Source organism: Electrona antarctica, assembly GCF_951216825.1.
Source record: "Electrona antarctica genome assembly, chromosome: 7".
Classification (NCBI taxonomy): Eukaryota; Metazoa; Chordata; class Actinopteri; order Myctophiformes; family Myctophidae; genus Electrona; species Electrona antarctica.
Window position 1 is genome coordinate 13,484,343 of NC_136812.1, and position 20,541 is coordinate 13,504,883.

A 20,541-nucleotide genomic window follows, 5' to 3' on the forward strand; every position below is an offset into this window, starting at 1 on the left:
AAACACAAGACAGCTTAGGTCCAGATACTGCAACACACAGTGTGAGACAAACACAAGACCGCTTAGGTCCAGATACTGCAACACACAGTGGGAGACAAACACAAGACCGCTTAGGTCCAGATACTGCAACACACAGTGTGAGACAAACACAAGACCACTTAGGTCCAGATACTGCAACACACAGTGTGAGACAAACACAAGACCGCTTAGGTCCAGATACTGCAACACACAGTGTGAGACAAACACAAGACCGCTTAGGTCCAGATACTGCAACACACAGTGTGAGACAAACACAAGACCACTTAGGTCCAGATACTGCAACACACAGTGTGAGACAAACACAAGACAGCTTAGGTCCAGATACTGCAACACACAGTGGGAGACAAACACAAGACCGCTTAGGTCCAGATACTGCAACACACAGTGTGAGACAAACACAAGACAGCTTAGGTCCAGATACTGCAACACACAGTGGGAGACAAACACAAGACAGCTTAGGTCCAGATACTGCAACACACAGTGTGAGACAAACACAAGACAGCTTAAGGCCACATGTCTATGGCATTAGGCCACATCAGACAGATTGCACCCCAGATGCCCTGATGGATTTTGAATGGCTAATGCCTTCGCTTCTGTCGTTCATGATAAAATCACACTGAAAGTGATCCAGCCAATATCGTCCACGACCAATAGTTGTTTTAGTCGTGGCATGGACACTGCTATCCGTTTGATTTAGAACGATTTTTAAGACAACATATTTATACTTCGATATCATGCTTGGTTTGAATGGCCCTTCTCAAGCACTGAACCCCCTGTAGTCTTAGAGAACTGCACTAGAGTTGAAACTTACAACTGTACTTTGACCACTTTGTTCCATCTACAGGGGTCTTCAACGTTTTCCCCCTAGCTGAGAGAGATGAAGCAGGGACCTTTCACTCTGTACTTGGTCTGCTCTTTGTCCCATCTACACCAAACCTCTTTGCCGAGTTTGTAGATCTGCTATATTTGGCTAAAGTTCTCCTCAAAATAGGGACGCTATGGCTTCGTTAATGTAAAAATCACACTTGTGTGAAGTGAGGGGTACTCTTATCATACATCGTCAGATTCCAGCCAATCATTATTGGCGTCTTAACTTTTTTTTTTTTTAATGTTTTTTTTTTTTGGCTTTCGCCTTTATTTTATATATTTTATGGAGGGACAGACAGTAGGCTGACAGGAAATGGGGAGAGAGATGGGGGGGAAGACATGCAGTAAAGGCCGTCGGGATCGGGAGTCGAACCTGCGGCACACTGCCAGACTGGATTACCAGCCAAGGTGCCTGGACCACTGAGCCATGGCCCAGGCCGCGTCTTAACTTTCTGCCCTCACTTTTTGAGTGAATATTCAGCTATAGTTTAGATTTTTGAGGGTCGCTAGCCCCTCCTATACACAGGTTTAATGTTTGTCTTTAGTTCAATGTTTGTTTTGTAAACGCCATTGACAATGAAGGGACAATCTACGTCATAATGTGCCTCATTAAGTCATATTGTCTCTTTATTGTTAATGGCGTTTAATGTTTGTGTTGGCACCGTTTGTTTTACATCACCATTACATCACCTAATAAACATGAGTTAGACTTTAATATATTAGCGCCCCTCACTTCACACAGGTGTGATTTTTGTCTTAACACAAACATTGAATTCCCATTGACAATGAATGGAGAATTTACGTCATACTGTATATATAGATGAGCAAAACTATATTTTTGTCCTACACAAACATTTCATTTCCGTCATATGTGTCTGAGCAAATGATGATGTACAATGATAAGAGCGCCCTCACTTGTATGTACTTTGCTCAGCCAATCAAATCGTAGCTATGGGGTGATCAGCCAATCAAATCATTGCTAAAATGCACAGGCACACACAAAGCCAGGCATAGGAGGGGCTAAAAAAAAAAGAATATCCTATCACACACACACACAGATTAGGCGGTCGACCTGTAGTAACTCTGTAGGACCCTCTAGTGGTCCAGGATCCCCTGTTGAAGACTGCTGGTCTACAACAAATCTCTTCAACAAAAATCTCCAATTAATTTTCTTACCCAATGTTACCGCCCAGAATAAGCTTAATCAGCATAATCCTTTTGTATGATTTGTATTATATATATATATATTTGGAGGATCATGTATAGGAGTCGGTGTACCATCTCTTTGCTTTGTCTTTTCAAAGGGTTCAAGTGGTTTTAAAGACATGGAACGAATAAAGACAGACATGACAACACAGGTCATGTCCTCGCTGTATTGCATTACTGCTATTATTTTAATGTTGTTTTATGCCTTTGCTTTTCTTTTCTCCACTGCTCTGTAAAGCACTTTGAGCTGCATTTCATGTCATGAAAGCTATATATTTGCTATACAAATACAGTTTTATTTGCCCCTCTGAGAGCAGACTTTGTGTGATCTCACTGGTCCTAATTGCCTGCTTTATGATCTTTGTAGAAAATGTTTAAGACACCCTTCCTCTTCTCATGGTCGAAGTCCAAAGCTGTTTTGTTTTTGTTCCCCTCAGCAATATTGTATATACTTTCGTTTCTTGGTTGTTGTTTTTTGTCTTTTTCTGCCCACTCTCCTTTTTCTCATTCTGAAATGTACACAAGCGATATTGCCCTTTGCCCCTGTTAAGTGTTGACTTGATGCCATATGTAGTCCATCTGAAGAAAGCAAGGATTATACAGAGACATTGGAGATGGAGTCACTTGGAGGGGGGATGAGGGGGGAGGGAGGGAAGAGGGGTGAAAAAAATAATCCTGGGAATTGCACTTGTGTCCTTTGTATACATAGAAATGCTGTCTATACTGTACTGCCTTTTCCAAATAAATATTATAAAAAAACAAATAGTTTTATTACTATTATTATTATTATTATTAGTAGTAGTAGTAGTAGTAGTAGTATGCAGACCTCCTGGTAGTTATATCTGCCGTCCACCAGGGTGGTGCCGGAGAGGCAGTTGTTCCCTGCAGCAGTCACAGCCAGTCGATGGCAGCACACCAGAGATCCAGTGATCAGCTTGACGATCTCAAAGTTCTTCTTCAGGTCCTGGATGATGCTCTGATGAGGAGGAGGAGAGAGGGGAAAGTAAAGGATGGGATGGGGACGGAAATCGTCATTATCGTTTATTTCACATGTGTATATATAAATGTTTAAGAGTTTTGTATTGTTGTGTCTCTCAGAATTGTTATTTTAATAAATGTAGACAGTTTTTGGTTTAGACTAGTCATTGGTTAGACCAGTCATTAGTCCTACAATTACAACCTATCTCAAACCCTCACCCTAAACCTAACCTCCTACGGGGCAGCACACCTAAACCTAACCTTAACCCATGTCGAACCAATGACTAGTCTAAACTAAGTATGCACCCCATTTTGATAATGCAAATTGGCCAATACAAATGTCTCTTTATTTTTGTTTATGGTGAAATTGTCCCGTCATAGACTGGACACAAGTTGGCTCTGTACACTTTCGTCTACGCCAGGGGTTCCCAAACTGTGGCGCGTGCACCCCTTGTGGTGCACAAACGCCCTCTAGGGGGTGTGTGACATGAAAAGGGTAATGGCGGTTTGAAGGTGTTATTTAACACAAACGTCAATAGGAGATGTATAGTGCAGCTGTGGGAGTATACAGCAGCTGCATGTCTCTCAGTGCAGTGACATTCTGTGATTATTTGCCATAATCATATAAAAAAAATTAGGCCAAATACAACAAGATTTGGGCTGCGTCAGCTAGGTCAGGAGGTAACAGGGGGTGCATGGCCAAAAAGGTTTGGGGACCACTGAGACTCTACGGCAAAAAAAATCAAATCTATGTTTGGCTAATGTTTCGCCCAGAATATGTACGTTGGGGTGCAAGTGGTAAAAACAAAACAGGCATATTATCGTAAAATGAATTGCTTTGGAAACAATAATCGTTACATGAAGTCTTCATATTGTCCCATCAGTTACCACGGCAACAGCAGGCTGACTGTGCCATATGCTTGTGTGTGTGTGTGTGTGTGTGTGTGTGTGTGTGTGTGTGTGTGTGTGTGTCACCTTGTCCTGTTTCTGGTACGTCTGCTTGATGAAGGAGCGTGTGATCTCATGCAGCTGACGTAGAGCAGGCACCACCCAGACGGCCTGAGGGCTGCTCTGCTGAGCGGAGGCCTACATGCACACAAACACAAGCACGTATTATACGCCCTGCCCATACATATCGTTGCAGTCGGGCAAGAAACCTCGTATGTCAAAATGTCTACTTTTTATGCGTTGTCGTCATTAAATACCCTAATTCATCATACATGAGTGTCGGCACAAAAGAGTAGCGAAAAAAAGCAGATTTTGTGAGGTTGTAGATCGGCAATTTTTTACTATTTTGAATCGTTTTTTAAATTAATAATTGTACTATACAAGGTTTCCAGCCGACATGGGTTTGAGGGCCAATAAAGCATAGAATGAATCCCAATCCCACCCATTCATACACCACACACTAGGACACACTGGGGTCTGCGACAGTTTATTATATTAGACGGATTCGTCGAATATTACTTTAGTCAGGTTTTTGGGATCCGATGGCAATCTCAATTTTGGAGAGTCCTCCATTTTCCTCACCGCTAAACCCCTTATCCCTAAACTTCTTTGCCTTTTTTTTTACTATTTTGAAAAACATTTTTGAATAGTTTAACTAGCCAATCTACATTGACACGCTGTGAGCTTGTAGACTGGCCATTTTAACTATTGAAAAAGGTTTTGCAAAATAGTAAAAAAAAAAAAAAGCAAAGAAGTTTAGGGATAAGGGGTTTAGCGGTGACGAAAATGGAGCCCCTAACCTCCCCAAGATCTTAACGTGTTGTGAACTTGTAGATTCTGCAAATTTTGAAAATGTTTGATCTTCTTTTTAATGTTTCAAAATGACATTGGCAAACACAGTTGAACGTGGATAAAACCATGTCACATTGGCTGAATATTTGCCGATACCAGTATCATAAAAAAGTGACTTAAAAATATATTGAAATAATGGGTCAGGCTCCAATTGATATCAATAATATATTTTTCTCGACTATCTCAGACCCACAATTTGTCTTTATCTTAAAAACCAGTCGCACAATAAGGGCCATGGTTGGAGTGAGTTTGACAAACTAGTCTTAGTGAAAATTGTGTGCATTAAAATCTCCTCCTGCCCTTGGGCTTTTTAAATTCCAAATGTCAACTCTATTTGCCAAACTCCAGACCTCCATGACACCCACCGTGTGTGTATTTCCCGTCTCTAAAAACCTATCCACACACTCTCATCAAAGCACCTCAATCATTCCACAATTTAATTGATATTCCCTCATCCAAAGAACAAAGATTAACAGATCCTCTGTGAAATCATTAGCAAACGCCCAAAGCCCCTAAGTCAGGAAAGCAGATGATTAACCCAAGATTCTCTTGGAGTGAATTTTTTTTAAATAAAAATCAACTGTGATATAATCATCCAGTGACCAATGAAAAACCCTGTGTGTTCAAGCACTCATCCAGGATTGGTTGGTTGACGTGAAGCAGTGAGAGAATGGATGCTGATTGGTCGGTAGCGTGTTTGAAAGGGGGGGCTTTTCTTACTTTGGCCAATGTGTTGGCTTTCTTCTTGCCCCAAGTGCCAGTGAGAAATGAACTCTGAGTGTCGCTGTCCTCCTGAGGCTGAGTCTAAATGGTAAATGGTAAATGGTGCATTTATATAGCGCCTTTATCCAAGGCGCTTTACATAGATTGTGCATTACATTCACCCATTCACACACACATTCATACACCGATTGCGGCGGAAGCCATGCAAGGTACCAGCCAGCACATCGGGAGCAATTCGGGGTTCAGTGTCTTGCCCAACGACACTTCGACATGTAGACAGGAGGAGCCGGGATTCGAACCGCCGACCCATGGACGACCTGCTCTACCTCTTGAGCCACAGTCGCCCAGTCTAGAAACATAAACTTCATTTGAGGGGGAAGAGGCGTGCAGTATATAGAGGTGTAGAAATGTAACCATTCCATGATGCATCATGATGTGGACGTGGACACTTCTGCACTGATGCAGTGACATTACGAAATTATCACGCCTTCCTCAGATTTAGAACAGGCGCTACGATACCCACCATAGCATACGGTATAATAGGGATGGTAAAGGCCCTCCCTTGTAACTAGGAGAGATCAGCACTGTTTTTAATTTATCTATACCGTTTTAGGTGGGAGTTCAGCCCCTTACGTAAATTCTCTTTTGCAGTGGAAAACTAGTGCCCATCACACATGCTCTCAGGATTGGAAATACTACTTCTAAATTGTGTACTCAGACTATGGAATAACTTCAGGGTTTCTTTTTTTCTCTAGGTCAGGACTAGGTCATTTTCAGTCGGGCATTTATGTAATTGTCTACTGTGGAAAAATCCACAGTAGACATGTTATGAGCTACTTTCTGACACGAATTCTGGGCAGGTGATTGTTTTTCTAAGTATAAGAGTTTGGAAGCGCTCGTTTTCAACAACGCAACATCCTGCTGCCTCCTGCATTATGTGAAACAGGTGGTACAAACGACCCGTTGAGTGATTTCCGACAAGCACTTCCAAACTCCAACGCTCCATGCTGCTCAATGCTCTAGATGAGGGGCCGTGTGTCAGTGGAAAAGTGATGCATGTGCATACTCTCTATTGTTTGTGTTTTCTCCAAACTTGTAATCTCAGCACCACTGGAAAAGAGGGTCCTAGTCCTATGTTCCGAAAACTAAATGGTTGAAAATAAAATGAAATGAAACGTAAATCGATTATAGCCCACTAAACTTTACTGATGATTTCGCAATTACTTCCGGGAGAAGTCTCACTGAACTGTGTGCACAACATGCTACCTGCTAGACTAACTACATGAGATATAACTGAGTAACAAGTCATACAAAATTGCACTTTTCACATGTACATCTGGGCACATTTCTCACATTTCAGTCAAATCCTGATTTAATGTGCAACTCCGATCTCACAGGAACAACAGCAGATCTCCGAGTGCTCAACAGATGTAGAAGTTCACACCGCTTCGCCAAACGGTGTGAGCTTATAGATGTGCTATTTTTGGTGAGCGACACAGTTGCACGACAAGGTTCAACGGGTCCATTTGGTTTCACTGATTTACTCTCCGAGTTAAATAACACTAAGGTTTTTACTGTGTACTCGTTTTCTACTCATAGTTGTTTAGTATCCTGGTCTTACAGCTGCTATTTGAAAGACCTACTTTTTTATATTACAGGCAGCACATTTGTAAAGTTGTAATGCACTGCAGAAGGATTCATGTTTTGTTTTTGACAGAACAGAACATGTTTGAAAGAGAGTGATCACATCATGTTAAAGTACTTTCTAAATAAATAAAAAAGGGTACAGATGTGCAGTAAAATTGAGAGACATCAAAATGCATTTTAGAGTCAAATCATTAACAGGCTAATAGTAATCACATCAAGTTGTGAGGCCAGTGAAGATTCACACCTCTTATCTAGTCTAGTACACTACATTGTTTGTGTGCACAGTACACACCCAGTATTTGTCAATGATGAGAATGATGTGCTTGTGTGTGAAAGACAGAGAGAAAGAGAGTGAGAGAGGGACAAAGAGACAGTAAGACTTCAAGACACGTACACTTGAGAAAGAGAGCGATGAGAGAACAAGAATGAAAGCAAAAGGGAGGTATGCGGCTACTGGCTGTGTGCTTGAACAGGAGTGTAATATTCAACATTCTGGCTCAACAAACACTGAAAACAGAGCAGTGAGGTCGCAGCGCAGAAGGAAACGAGAGAAAGAAAGGAGTGACCAATAAAACAGAGAGCAGAGGTGACCTTGTCTTCTGCAGCGTCACTCGCTTGCATGCTCGGGAGGAAGCAGGAGAGAGGAAAGGAGAGGAGAGGATGAGACGCAACTATTGACCTTCCTTGACGGTCCTATAAAAGCTTTGACATGAATAATAAACCTGACAGAGAGACAGTCTCTGTGCGTGTGATGAAGACTTCCACGGACGCCAGAGTCAGAAGCGCCTATGCAGCGTTAACAAGGACACTCTAATTTTGGATCAAAACTGTTTGCTCTAACAGCGACTCCCAACCTGTGGGATGGGGCCCACTGGTGAGCCATGAGGGGCCCCAAGGGGCCCACTTGCAAAATGAACAGCATCGCAGGCGTGCATTAATGACGTTAAACCACCCCCTCTTGTGTAATATTGCTTAAATAACAAATATAAAAAACAAATGTAAAAAAAAAGAAGAAAAAAAAAACTTGAGTATTGTGATACCGATAAATAGTAACTTAAAGTATACTACGTTAGTCCAATTGATCCAAGCCGGATTTATTGATTACTGAAATAAACATGCTCTGAAAATGCATGCGGCCCATCTGACGGGATCGGGAATCAAACCCCGCTGTCAGGCATCAGAGCCTATTATTGTGGTGCGCGACTTAACCACTTGGCCATCGGCGTCCCAGCCTGTCTCACCTTCTTGATGTCTTCGATGCACTTGATGATGTAGCTGCGCTTGACGGTCTCTTTCACGGCATAGGCGTCGCTCAAGATGCCCAGGTGCTCCTCCAACGCCTGCTGGACCAGACTGGTTGGCAGAGTGGGGAGGTGGGCCAGCTCCCAAAGCACCTCCAGCACCTACATGTAGAGAGACAGAGGGAGAGACACGCACACACAGTTATTACTAATGCTAATTACTAATGCTTGCAAACCACAGATTCTACATACTGTAACTATGGGTAGCCCCGAGAAATGAGAAAATTGTATGTTGTAAGTTGTTCTGGATAGGAGCATCTGCTAATTGCTAATTGTAAATGGTACAGACAGACAGAGAGAGAGACGGGTCCAAAAAAATGGACCCAAACCGGAAATAGACCCATGACATTTGATCAGATTCCTACCCGGATTCCTATTTCTTTCAAATGACGGCACCGAGCCTGAGTGGACCCGTGAAAATTTGGTCCGATTCCCGAGCCGTTTTCCTATGGTTTCCACGATCCGATTATTTCTGAGATGAGGTTCCAGAGGGAGGACCCAACGAGGAATCCATGATTGTACGCCGGTGTTTTCAATTCAAATCAGCCCGGCAGGCAGTGGCAGCTGGCTTGCCTTGCAGTAAGGTACGCCACGCAATACGGCACGCATGCATCGTGTAGTCCTGTAAGTAAAACCAGCCTAAAGGGCCTTGCAAACGGGGAGCGATAAAACACGCCTATAGTTCATTTTCAAATGAGACCTGCGTTTTTGCTCGGAGAAGTCGTGGTGCGACAACGCAAGCGTATTTACGCGAGTGCGGTCCCGTGCATGTGTTGCGCGCATCCTCGTTACGTGCACACGCCCGCGACTCACCAGACCTGGATTCTGTTTAGCTTTTTTTTTTTACGCTTGCGTTGTTGCGCGCCTCTTCAACAGACCTGGAGGAGACCTGTGTTGATCCAGGCACCTGCATTCCTCGCTTCACGTTTGCAAGGCCCTTAAAACATCGCAGAACTTCATTGCGTTTCTCTTTCACAAGTGCAGCGCGTCACAGGCACACACACACACGGTCACAGCACGCTATAGGGCCTTCTCGGATCTACTCGGGTATTACACATAATGGACCCAAGTTCCGCGGGAATACATGCGATTCCGACCGGCCCCGAGTGATTACGATAAAACACAGATCCGACCCGCACAGGTCTCGGGTCATGTTGGGTATTTTTGGAATCGGGACCTTTCCTGTCGCACAGACCTTTCCTGTCGTAGCTTCCGAACGAGCCTCTCTGCCAATTCTTCCAATCAGACTGAGTAGCTTCTGCCTCACACGGTCACTCTCTACCTCCCAACTCTGGAAAACATACACAAAAAAACCATCCAATAAATTACAATAAACAATAAATTGATTGACATAATCGGTTTAATGATCATAAAATCACCACAGTGTAAAATAATTCTGATGTGTGCTTTTTATAAATTTGTCAAAGTGTGAGGGCTTTTCTTTGTTTTGTCATAATGAAAATGTATATCTTTTACTGGAACTTACTGGAAATGTGACTCTTAATGAGATGCTTCGTTTCAGATAGTGGCGGTGGGGAGCATGTATCAATATCTCATACTTTCATAGCATATTTTACCATAATTAATTGGGTCAAATTAAGCACACATTCATTTAATAGATCAATAATTAAATACATTATAATAATCATATATTATTATATAATATTTCTAGCTTTGGAGAATATTTTTCCAAAGCTCGTTCCAAAGCAGACAGCCAGGCTGTAGTGCTGACCTTCTGAATGAGCACAAAGAGATGGCTGAGCTGATCAAAGTTGAACTTCACAGCAGCTGCCGCGATGATCGTGTGGATGTTCTCTATCACCGTTGACGACTGGCCTGCCTGAGGGATGCACACACGCACACACACGCGCGCACACACACACACACACACACACACACAAAACAGGTCAATAAAGTGTATACAGACAGCAGGGATTAAAGCAAATTATGCAACAGGTAATTTCGAGGAAGCAATCCGATTGGCTGAAACAGCTTTTAGCCGTTCCTTAAACGAGCGCAAAGGAACACCTAATCAAAACAAAGTTTTCAGCTGACGGTCATTGTTGAGAAATAAAACCTGACGGGATGATTAGGCATTGACGCGTAGTAGAGGTGCCTAATATTACCCAACAGTAGCAAGGCTTTAACCTTTGCTTTCATGAAATATCTGACCATTAGGCTTTCATTTAAGATACCATTGACACGGTTATACTAAATAGCAAACGACTGAAAATAGCTAGTCTACAAGCTCACAACATGTCGCAGCACGACGCGTTATGAGCTTGTAGATCGTCTATTTTCAGTGTGCACAGAAGCCATTCTGCCTTGAATGGAATCCAAATGACTGAAATCAGAACCCATTTAGGGCGGGAACCCCTTTTGGTGTTAGCATTATGTTATGCTTATCTATTGAAAAATAGCAGATCTACAAGCTCATCGCGCGCCACCGAGTGGCGCGCTACGAGCTTGTAGATCTGCTATTTTTGAAAAATCGAAGAACGACTGACATAGAAACATAGCTTTTTCAGAAAACTGTCAGGATGTAGAAGACATTTTTTGAATCTGATCTCAGGTCAAAATGGGTTAATGACTGAGAACTTTAACCCATGCAGACATTGATGCACACATCAAACATAAACGTATAAAGGGGTAAGGCAGTGATACCTGTATTTTCCAGATCTTGGAGAGCTCGTCCAGAGACAGCTTACTGCCCAGCAGCTCAATGATTCCCTTTATTCTCTCACAGTATTGGGCCTGGTCAATGTTACCTAAAACACCAGAGAATACAATGAGGTTTTCTCTCCATTAGTTTCATGATAACTTAGTAATGGAGAGGGCAAATAAGAAGTAGGGATCAATAGGGTACCAAAGTCCTGACCTAACTCGATCACCCCCTGGGTCACAAAAGTATGTTCTCTATAGAAAATAACATTGGTCATCTTAATAGTCTCATATTTTCAAAATTAACATACATCCTAAGAACTAGACTAGACAATTTCTACCAAATTTGGAACAACTGGATAGTACACATTGCCCCTCTGAGAGTTGACTTTGTGTGATCTCACTGGTCCTAATAGCCTATGATCTTTGTAGAAAATGTTTAAGACACCCTTCCTCTTTTCATGGTCGAAGTCCAAAGCTGTTTTGTTTTTGTTCCCCTCAGCAATATTGTAAATACTTTCGTTTCTTGGTTGTTTTCTGAAATGTACACTCTGAAGCGATATTGCCCTTTGCCCCTGTTAAGTGTTGACTTGATGCCATATGTAGTCCTGAAGAAAGCTGGATGTTACAGAGACACTGGAGATGGAGTCACTTGGAGGGGGGAGGGAGGGAAGAGGGGTGAAACCCTTCCCCTGGGAACTGCACTTGTATCCTGCTGTTACTGTACTGCTTTTTCCAAATAAAATAAATATTATAAAAAATTAAAAAAAAGAATTGTGGTACTAAAATAACTTTTGTAGCCTACTCTCAATTAAATACTTACTGCTGCAAGTGTAGAGTGTGCAGGGATCTCTATTTGTTCCCGTCTCATGCACTGGCTGCCTGCTCCTACGAACCTAAAGTTTGCTAAAGGACCTTTTTTTCCACAAAAATAGAAAATTCTACAATAGCCGATCTACAGTACAAGTACATAACTTGTCACATCTCAGCGCTTTGCACTAAGCTTGTAGGTTGGCTATTTATTTATTTTTTATTCCAGAAAACATTTGAAAATGTTCACGTCCAAAATAGGGTCTCCACACGTCGGGCATGATTGGCAGATATCGAAGTCGTCACAAAGTTCAAATAATCGTCAAATGAATCAAGGAAGTGAGAGAATGATGAAGCATGTCGTGCAAAAAGGAGCCTGCAGATGTTGTATGTGGTTTAATTAAAGGGTGAACAGTAGAGGAAGTGAGAGGGGGTTTGGTGACCCGAGGACTCCATACCCTCCAGTGCTATTGACAGGACTGAGTTCTCCACCAGCCAGTCCAAAAGCTTGTCTGTGTCAATGGCGTTCTTCACCGTCTTAGACACTGTGCTCTCCTCTATAAGCTTGGTTACCTAAGAGAGACACAAACACACACAACCACACACACACAGGAGGCGATAAATTGTTGCTCTCCACAGAAAACTACATTCTCTCCATTCCATTAACCTTTGTCGTACAACAAATAGCTAAAACAGCCAATCTACAAGTTCACCAGTGCATCACGGTCATGTCGAAGCGATATGAGCTCTTCGTATATCTGCTATTCTTATATTATTCTTATGATAATTAAAATAAATAACAAATTGAAACTATTATAACATGCCCAAAACAGGGGACACAAGGTTGACAGTATTTAATGACCGTAGCATGATGCATTTCCAGGTGAAACGGGAGCTGGCAGTATCTCATCTAATCAACAGTTGCAGTTAGAACTGCAGATCCGCTCCCATACTTACTTTTTTTCCTTCACACCAAGGTTAAAATGTAATTTAGATAACTTTAGATAACATGTAATTTAGACAGTGTCAATTTATTAACTACAGTACCATACAATAGTTTCAATGTACATATTATTTGTTGATAGTATATTGTTCAGACCAAAGCTAGGTTCTCGGTTTACCTGATCCTATTTTACTGAGGCACTATACTGTCTCTATGCATTTGATGTGTTTACCTGTCACTTATTGGAAATTACTCTGATAAGACGGTCCGCTAAATGCCTAATTTGTAAATTGTAATCACATTGTAAATTGTAATCACAGCTATGCACCCAGCTTTACAACCTAAGTCCATCTTTTATCGTGTTTTTATCTTTAGAAGTGTGGCGTTTTGAGCATGGTGTTAAAACAACACTGACCTCTTTGAGGGAGTTCATCTTGGTGGAGAAGTGTGGCGTTTTGAGCATGCGGAGCAGCGTGTCCAGTCGCAGGTCATCCACCACGGTGACCAGCTCCCTCTGGAACCTCATGCACAGCAGCTTGATGGCCGACAGCATGTCCGGGATGCTCACCAGACGCTGCCGGGGGAGGACATTCAGGACAACACGGAGAAATGCTATTAGATGCATGTTTTTACGCTTTCTTTTTTAGATAGTAGAGAGGCGGAGAGCAGAGAGACAGTAAATTGAGGGCAGAAGGGGGGGAAGGACAACAGGTTTTCAGTCGGTATCAAACCAAGGACATTGTGATAATGTGTGGGCATGCTCAGGCATACAGTATATCGTTGGTGTCAGTGTTGTTTTTGGCAGCAAATATTGATTTTAGTTTTAGTCATAGTCTCTTGAATAGCTTTCATTTAGTTATAGTCACATTTTAGTCACCTGGAATGTTTTAGTGTTTAGTCTAGTTTTAGTCGACTAAATATCATAAGATTTTAGTCGACTAAATCTACAGTTAATTTAGTCGACTAAAATGTATTTTGGTGGGCCTTGATGCCGTCGTAATGACTGATTTTACACTTCCTGAAAATAGCCGATCTACAAGCTCACAACGCGTCGCAGCGCGACACTTTGTGAGCTTGTAGATCGGCTATTTTCAGCATGCAACCAAGTGTAAAAGGACTTGTACTGTATCTCTCGTCCACTAGTCCCTTCCTAACATTTTAGTCTAGTTTTTATTTGTTGACGAAATTGTCACTATATTTAGTCTTAGTTTTAGTCATCATAGCTTAGTTTTCATTCGGTTTCCGTTTAGTTTTTGTCAGTGAAAAAAGTTAGTCGACGAACATTTTTCGTCTTAGTTTTAGTCGACGAAAACAACACTGGTTGGTGTGTGGCAGAAAACTCCTAATCCCAGATTATTATTATTATTTTTGTAAAGTAACACAGAAGTACACATAAGTATCAAAAGTAGCAGATTCGCAAGCTGCGTTTTGAGCTTGTAGGTCTTCTACTTTTGCATCCTTAAAAGTAACAGTTTTGTTATGTGAAGTTTCCACCCGACAGAGGCAATGTATTTTTCATTAAAACTCCAACTCCTCGTTGGAATAAAAACTGCACACAGTCTTCAAATGCAAAAACAATAATATTTTAAAGTGAATATAATAATGTTTCGGTCTTAGATCTTCATCAGGTTACGTTTTGGGCCCTTGATTGCTTTTCAAGGCTACAGTAAATATTAACCCATTCTGACCTGAGATCAGATTCTAAAAATGTCTTCTACATCCTGACAGTTTTCTGAAAAAGCTATGTTTCTATGTCAGTCGTTCTTCGATTTTTCAAAAATAGCAGACCTACAAGCTCGTAGCGCGCCACTCGGTGGCGCGCTATGAGCTTGTAGATCTGCTATTTTTGAGTGGTGTAAACCACTCCAACAACTGGCTTGGTTAGTTTACGTGTCCACGTGTTTGTTCGTACCAAAAAAATGAGCATGGTTGCTATGGTCACTCAGTTCACACGGGTGTGATTTCAATACGTCAGACATTACGTCAGACCACAGCTGATCAGGCTATAAAATACCTTACACCACTCAGTTCACACGGGTGTGATTTTTCAATAGCTAAAGCATAACATAATGCTAACACCAAAAGGGGTTCCCGCCCAAAATGGGTTAAAACAAGCAAGCTTCAGTGTGATGTACTGTATCGTATGAACATTTATAAATTGCTTTTGCTTTGTTTATCACATCAGCTATTAAGTTTAATTATGGTTAATACCAGCGGAGGTGACACCAATGAAGCTACACACAGTGACAAAATAAATTGAATTATGGTGTTGTGTCGACATTTCATCCTATGTCATTTTTGTTTTAACCCATTAACACAATCAGTCCCGGGATTCCTTCAAAATAGGAGCTCTGGGGTGCCGGGAAAACATGGCCGCTTTTACTCTGGAGTAAAACAAACTAAATCACTGAACCTTACCTTGTCTTTGAGGTCCTTTTCCTCCAGGTTTTGAACATAGGTGATCATCTTATGAATGACTGGGTCCAGCATGGGCTGGGGAGAAGACAGTCAAACACCCACACAGACATCGTCATTACGATAGTGTTATTGGGGAGAAGACAGTCAAACACCCACACATACATCGTCATTACCATAGTGTTACTGGGGAGAAGACAGTCAAGCACCCACACATACATCGTCATTATGATAGTGTTATTGGGGAGAAGACAGTCAAACACCCACACATACATCGTCATTACGATAGTGTTACTGGGGGTAACGCCGTTATAAATAACGTTAACTAACGGGAATACTTTCTTGGGTAAGGGAGTAACCTAACGAGTTAGTTTGCAATTAGAGTTATCCGTTACCTAGTTACCTTTTCCAAAAACAATGGCGTTACTAGTTACATTTAAGACCTATATCTGTTTTTTTCTGTTGCCACAAAGGAAAAAGAATCCATCTGACACATTTGGGCTGTTTCCTGAATGAATGTGTGAAAAGCTGGAAGCAACACCGTCGTGTCACGGAAAATCAGTGACCCATTATGCTTTGCAGTCTGTGGTTATTGCGTATTGCGTAATGATTATAATGTACTGGATTCAATCGGTCACCACTTTTGGTGTGACACTCTTGTTTAAATTCCATTGTCAACATGTGTGTGAAATAACAGAGATTGAGAAAAGGCGGAGAATCTAACTTTTAGTAAGGCTGTGGAAGTATTCACACTATTTTGGGATTTTTGGGAAAAAGAGGAGATCAACGTCAATGAAAATGAGTCATGGTGAAGCAACAAGCAGAGCAGCTCCACAACACTGGTAGGATGTTCTTTTCTCGAGGGTCGGTAATGCAAAATAACATAAAGCAAAAATAATCTAACAAGTTACTTTTCAGTTTTCTCAGAAGGAAATATTGTAACGTAATGGAATTATTTTAATGGAAGTAATCCAGTAACCTAACAAAGTTACTTTAGAAAGTAACGTTACCCAACACTGGTCTATACACTGTCTGGATAGAGGTGTGCTGTATGTGTGTGTCTGTGTGACAGTGAGTATATAGGGCAGGTTTAGGTCTCTGGTCCATTTTTATGGGTCGTGAGTTACTATCCCTTTTTCTTTCTGCCTACATTACATTTTTTATATTATTTCAAAAGATTTGCAAAGAAAATAAATAAATCAAAGATATTTTATCAATTGGAAAGAAAAACGTGTAAAAATAGCAGATCTACAAGCTTGTAGATTTGTTATTTTCACGGGGAGACATCAAATTTCTCTTTTGGGAAGCAGCTAGTGATCTACGAGACAGAGGGTAGCTCACGTGCACGAGGCTGGAGTTGAGGTATTCTGCACACACGCCGAGCGGCTGGACCAGGGCCGACACACACTGCAAGAAGAGACAGAGACAACACATGAGTCACACACCAACTATAGCCCGGTGGTTCTTCTCAAACTTTTACATTTCAAGGACTGCCCTTCAGAGTTACAGACCTGTAATGGTCAGAGTTACAGACCTGTAAGGGTCAGAGTTACAGACCTGTAAGGGTCAGAGTTACAGACCTGTAATGGTCAGAGTTACAGACCTGTAATGGTCAGAGTTAGACATGTAATGGTCAGAGTTACAGACCTGTAATGGTCAGAGTTACAGACCTGTAAGGGTCAGAGTTACAGACCTGTAAGGGTCAGAGTTACAGACCTGTAATGGTCAGAGTTACAGACCTGTAATGGTCAGAGCTACAGACCTGTAATGGTCAGAGCTACAGACCTGTAAGGGTCAGCGTTACAGACCTGTAAGAGTCAGAGTTACAGACCTTTAAGGGTCAGAGTTACAGACCTTTAAGGGTCAGAGTTACAGAGCTGTAAGAGTCAGAGTTACAGACCTGTAATGGTCAGAGTTACAGACCTGTAAGGGTCAGAGTTACAGAGCTGTAATGGTCAGAGTTACAGAGCTGTAAGGGTCAGAGTTACAGAGCTGTAATGGTCAGAGTTACAGAGCTGTAAGGGTCAGAGTTACAGACCTGTAAGGGTCAGAGTTACAGACCTGTAATGGTCAGAGTTACAGAGCTGTAAGGGTCAGAGTTACAGACCTGTAAGGGTCAGAGTTACAGACCTGTAATGGTCAGAGTTACAGACCTGTAATGGTCAGAGTTACAGACCTGTAAGGGTCAGAGTTTCAGACCTGTAAGGGTCAGAGTTACAGACCTGTAAGGGTCCATTTAGAACCCTGTCCTGAGAGTCCCTCGTCCCCACTTTGAGAACCACTATACATAGTTACAGATAACAATCCATTAATAATTCATATGTATGATGAACCACTAAAGCCCCATTACGCTGTATACTTTCAAACATTAGTTTGAAAAACAGCCGATCCGCAGCGCAAGCTCATATCGTGAAACGTTGTGAGCTGCTTAGCTCAGCTAGTTTGGAAAATGTTTGCCTGTAATAATATGCCCAAAATAGGGATGCAGGTTGAAAGTGGTATTATACTGAATAATTATAAAATAAAAACTGCTATTTCCCTTTGTTTATTTATTAATTAAACAGCATATCGCTACTGTCGGGCAGTAACCCCGAGTCCCCATATTTCAACTTTTGTGTTTTTATTTTCTTTACATTTTTCATACATTACTTTCATAGTCCTACTTCATCATATAAGAGTATCGCACAAAAGTAGAGAAAATGCGACACGTTTTGAGCTTATATATCAGCTATTATAAATTGTTCATTTATTTTATTTTATCCCACGATTTTGCAAGCCATTTTTTCACCCAGTGTCAATTATCTAATGTAATCCTTGGAGCTACACTTCCTCTGCCAACCTGGGCAGAGCAACGGACTGACCTCATGCTTCCTTCTATGCATGAGGAGTCCAAGCTCCTTCTTTTCACCTGACAGGAGGGCAGTTTCCCCGGCTGGACGTAGCGCGTGGAAGGAACACGTTATTCCAACCAGTTCTTTTCCCCTCCATAAGGCGCCCCGGCTGTCCAGGGGGAGGTAGTTTAGCGACCAGGATTACAGCATGGTTTTTTTAGGGTACCTACCCTAGGGGACACGGGGAGAACATGCAAACTCCACAGAGAAAGGCCCTTTCGTCAACCCAGCCTCGGGGATGGGCACTGATGACGCAGAGGAGAGAAGACGCCCCCAGCGCCCACAGCGTCCCCAGCGGGAATCGAACGCAGGACCTTCTATCTGTGATGCGACAGCAATACCGACTGTGCCACCGTGCCTCCTTTATTTATTTTATTTATTAATAACAACAAAAAAGGTTTCCAATGATAAGTCTTTCGGTGTGTTTGTGTAGGCCTCTGAAAGAGGAACGATGCTACCGTGTCACCCTACCAAATAAGTCTTTATACCAGAGGTCAAGTTGCAACTAAATTAATACAGCCTTTCACGGTGTGTGTGTGTGTGTGTGTGTGTGTGTGTGTGTGTGTGTGTGTGTGTGTGTGTGTGTGTGTGTGTGTGTGTGTGTGTGCACGCACGCACGCACATGTGTGGGTGACTTTCCAACAGCGGAACCCAGCTGTCATTTGTCATTCAGTGCCAAATCAGAGGAGTGTGCTGAATGGTTCCTGTGTTTCTCATTTGGTTGCCCTGCACTCCGCTCTAGTCTGCAACGCCTCTGCTCATCTCCTTTCCTCCCCTAGTCTCCTTCTCCTCTCTCTCCGTCTTTCTTCTCTGCTCATCTCCTTTCCAATTCCTCCCCTAGTCTCCTTCTCCTCTCTCTCCGTCTCTCGCTCTCTCCTCTGCTCATCTCCTTTCCTCCCCTAGTGTCCTTCTCCTCTCTCTCTGTCTTTCTCCTCTGCTCATCTCCTTTCCAATTCCTCCCCTAGTCTCCTTCTCCTCTCTCTCCGTCTCTCGCTCTCTCCTCTGCTCATCTCCTTTCCTCCCCTAGTGTCCTTCTCCTCTCTCCCCCTTTCTCCTCTATCTGCTTCACTCAGGCAGTTCCCTCTCGGGTCTTGACTTCCTGCTTATAGAAAACAAATGAGTCACCCCCTTGGGATCCAGTAGACGAGGGCTGAAAAAACCCTTTATCTTTTCTCTTTCTCTCTCACCCACCCTCTCTCCCCGTCTCATGTTTAGAGCGTGTCAGGGAGCTGACAGGTTACACACTTAGCCGAGCTCTCTTTGCCACAGGAGAGTGAAACAGGAGAGTCCAGTCCACAATCGGCCTCTATTGACCGTGTCAGCTCTATTAACATGCTAATGGGTGGCGTGTGTGTGTGTAAGACAGCAAGTGTGTGTGTGTGGTGTGTGTGTGTGTGTGTGTGTGTGTGTGTGATGCTACTCCACTGCGGTTCCGGTCAGGCTGGCCAAAGGAAGCTTCAGCACAAGGAAGCCTCAGACTTCACACACACAACAGAGCAGTTCAACCACTGCAAAGCAGGCGGATGGGATGAGTGCGTGCGTGTGTGTGTGTGTGTGGTGTGTGTGTGTGGTGTGTGTGTGTGTGTGTGTGTCGTTGTTAGCGAGTGTGACAGAGAGAATGAGAGAATGTGAGAAAAAGTGTGTGTCAGAGAAGATAATATACAAAGTCAATGCAAAAACATGAACTGACTGAACCTTATCTCAACTTGCGCAAAGTTGGCTTGGCAACTGACTGAATAAAATATCTCAACCTCGTGTGTGAATGCACCTGGAGACTGGAGAGGGAAGGAAAAACAGAGTGCGCGAGACAGAGAGCATATGTGTGTGTGTGTGTGTGTGTGCGCATATCAATGAGTCAACACTGACATGAGAATCACCAGCCTTCAGTGTCACTGGTCCAGGCGCGAGTCGGATGACCTCTGACCAGAATACCATTGTTGTCGGGCAGAAACCACTTATCTTCATAAGTTAACTTTTTGTGGGTTTTTTTGGAATGCCTTACGACGTGATCATACTACTTTTGTCACTTTTTTTTTATCATTCATGTTCAGCTTCATTCCTCCATCAGCAGAACAAATGTCTCAAGAGTTCCATGGGCAGTTTGTGAGGAGGAGGGAGGAGAGGAGGACATTCTTACCGCAATCTCTATTTCATCCTGGTTGAGTTTGCTCTGGATGGCTGTGAATCCTCCCATCTCCCCGAACTTCACAGAGAAAGGAGAGAGAGCGAGAGACAGAGAGAGAAATAGAATGAGAATCCC

At 42.6% G+C, this 20,541-nt stretch overlaps 1 protein-coding gene across 9 annotated transcripts in view; it reads right to left on the reverse strand.

The window, feature by feature from the left end:
• The window catches only part of usp24 (ubiquitin specific peptidase 24), an 85,965-nt gene that overhangs the window by 47,974 nt on the left and 17,450 nt on the right, over nucleotides 1-20,541 (reverse strand). For 6 of the 9 annotated variants that reach the window (XM_079506205.1, XM_079506204.1, XM_079506203.1 and 3 more), the window contains 12 exons: nucleotides 20,419-20,484; nucleotides 16,732-16,797; nucleotides 15,394-15,468; nucleotides 13,391-13,549; nucleotides 12,491-12,605; nucleotides 11,226-11,329; nucleotides 10,294-10,401; nucleotides 9,757-9,852; nucleotides 8,502-8,663; nucleotides 5,611-5,694; nucleotides 4,066-4,176; nucleotides 2,939-3,088 (listed from right to left, as the gene is read on the reverse strand). In XM_079506205.1, coding sequence (XP_079362331.1) covers nucleotides 2,939-3,088; nucleotides 4,066-4,176; nucleotides 5,611-5,694; nucleotides 8,502-8,663; nucleotides 9,757-9,852; nucleotides 10,294-10,401; nucleotides 11,226-11,329; nucleotides 12,491-12,605; nucleotides 13,391-13,549; nucleotides 15,394-15,468; nucleotides 16,732-16,797; nucleotides 20,419-20,484 — 1,296 coding nt within the window. The remainder of the gene's footprint in view (nucleotides 1-2,938; nucleotides 3,089-4,065; nucleotides 4,177-5,610; nucleotides 5,695-8,501; nucleotides 8,664-9,756; nucleotides 9,853-10,293; nucleotides 10,402-11,225; nucleotides 11,330-12,490; nucleotides 12,606-13,390; nucleotides 13,550-15,393; nucleotides 15,469-16,731; nucleotides 16,798-20,418; nucleotides 20,485-20,541) is intronic. The other 3 variants (XM_079506208.1, XM_079506207.1, XM_079506206.1) reach the window with 1 other exon arrangement.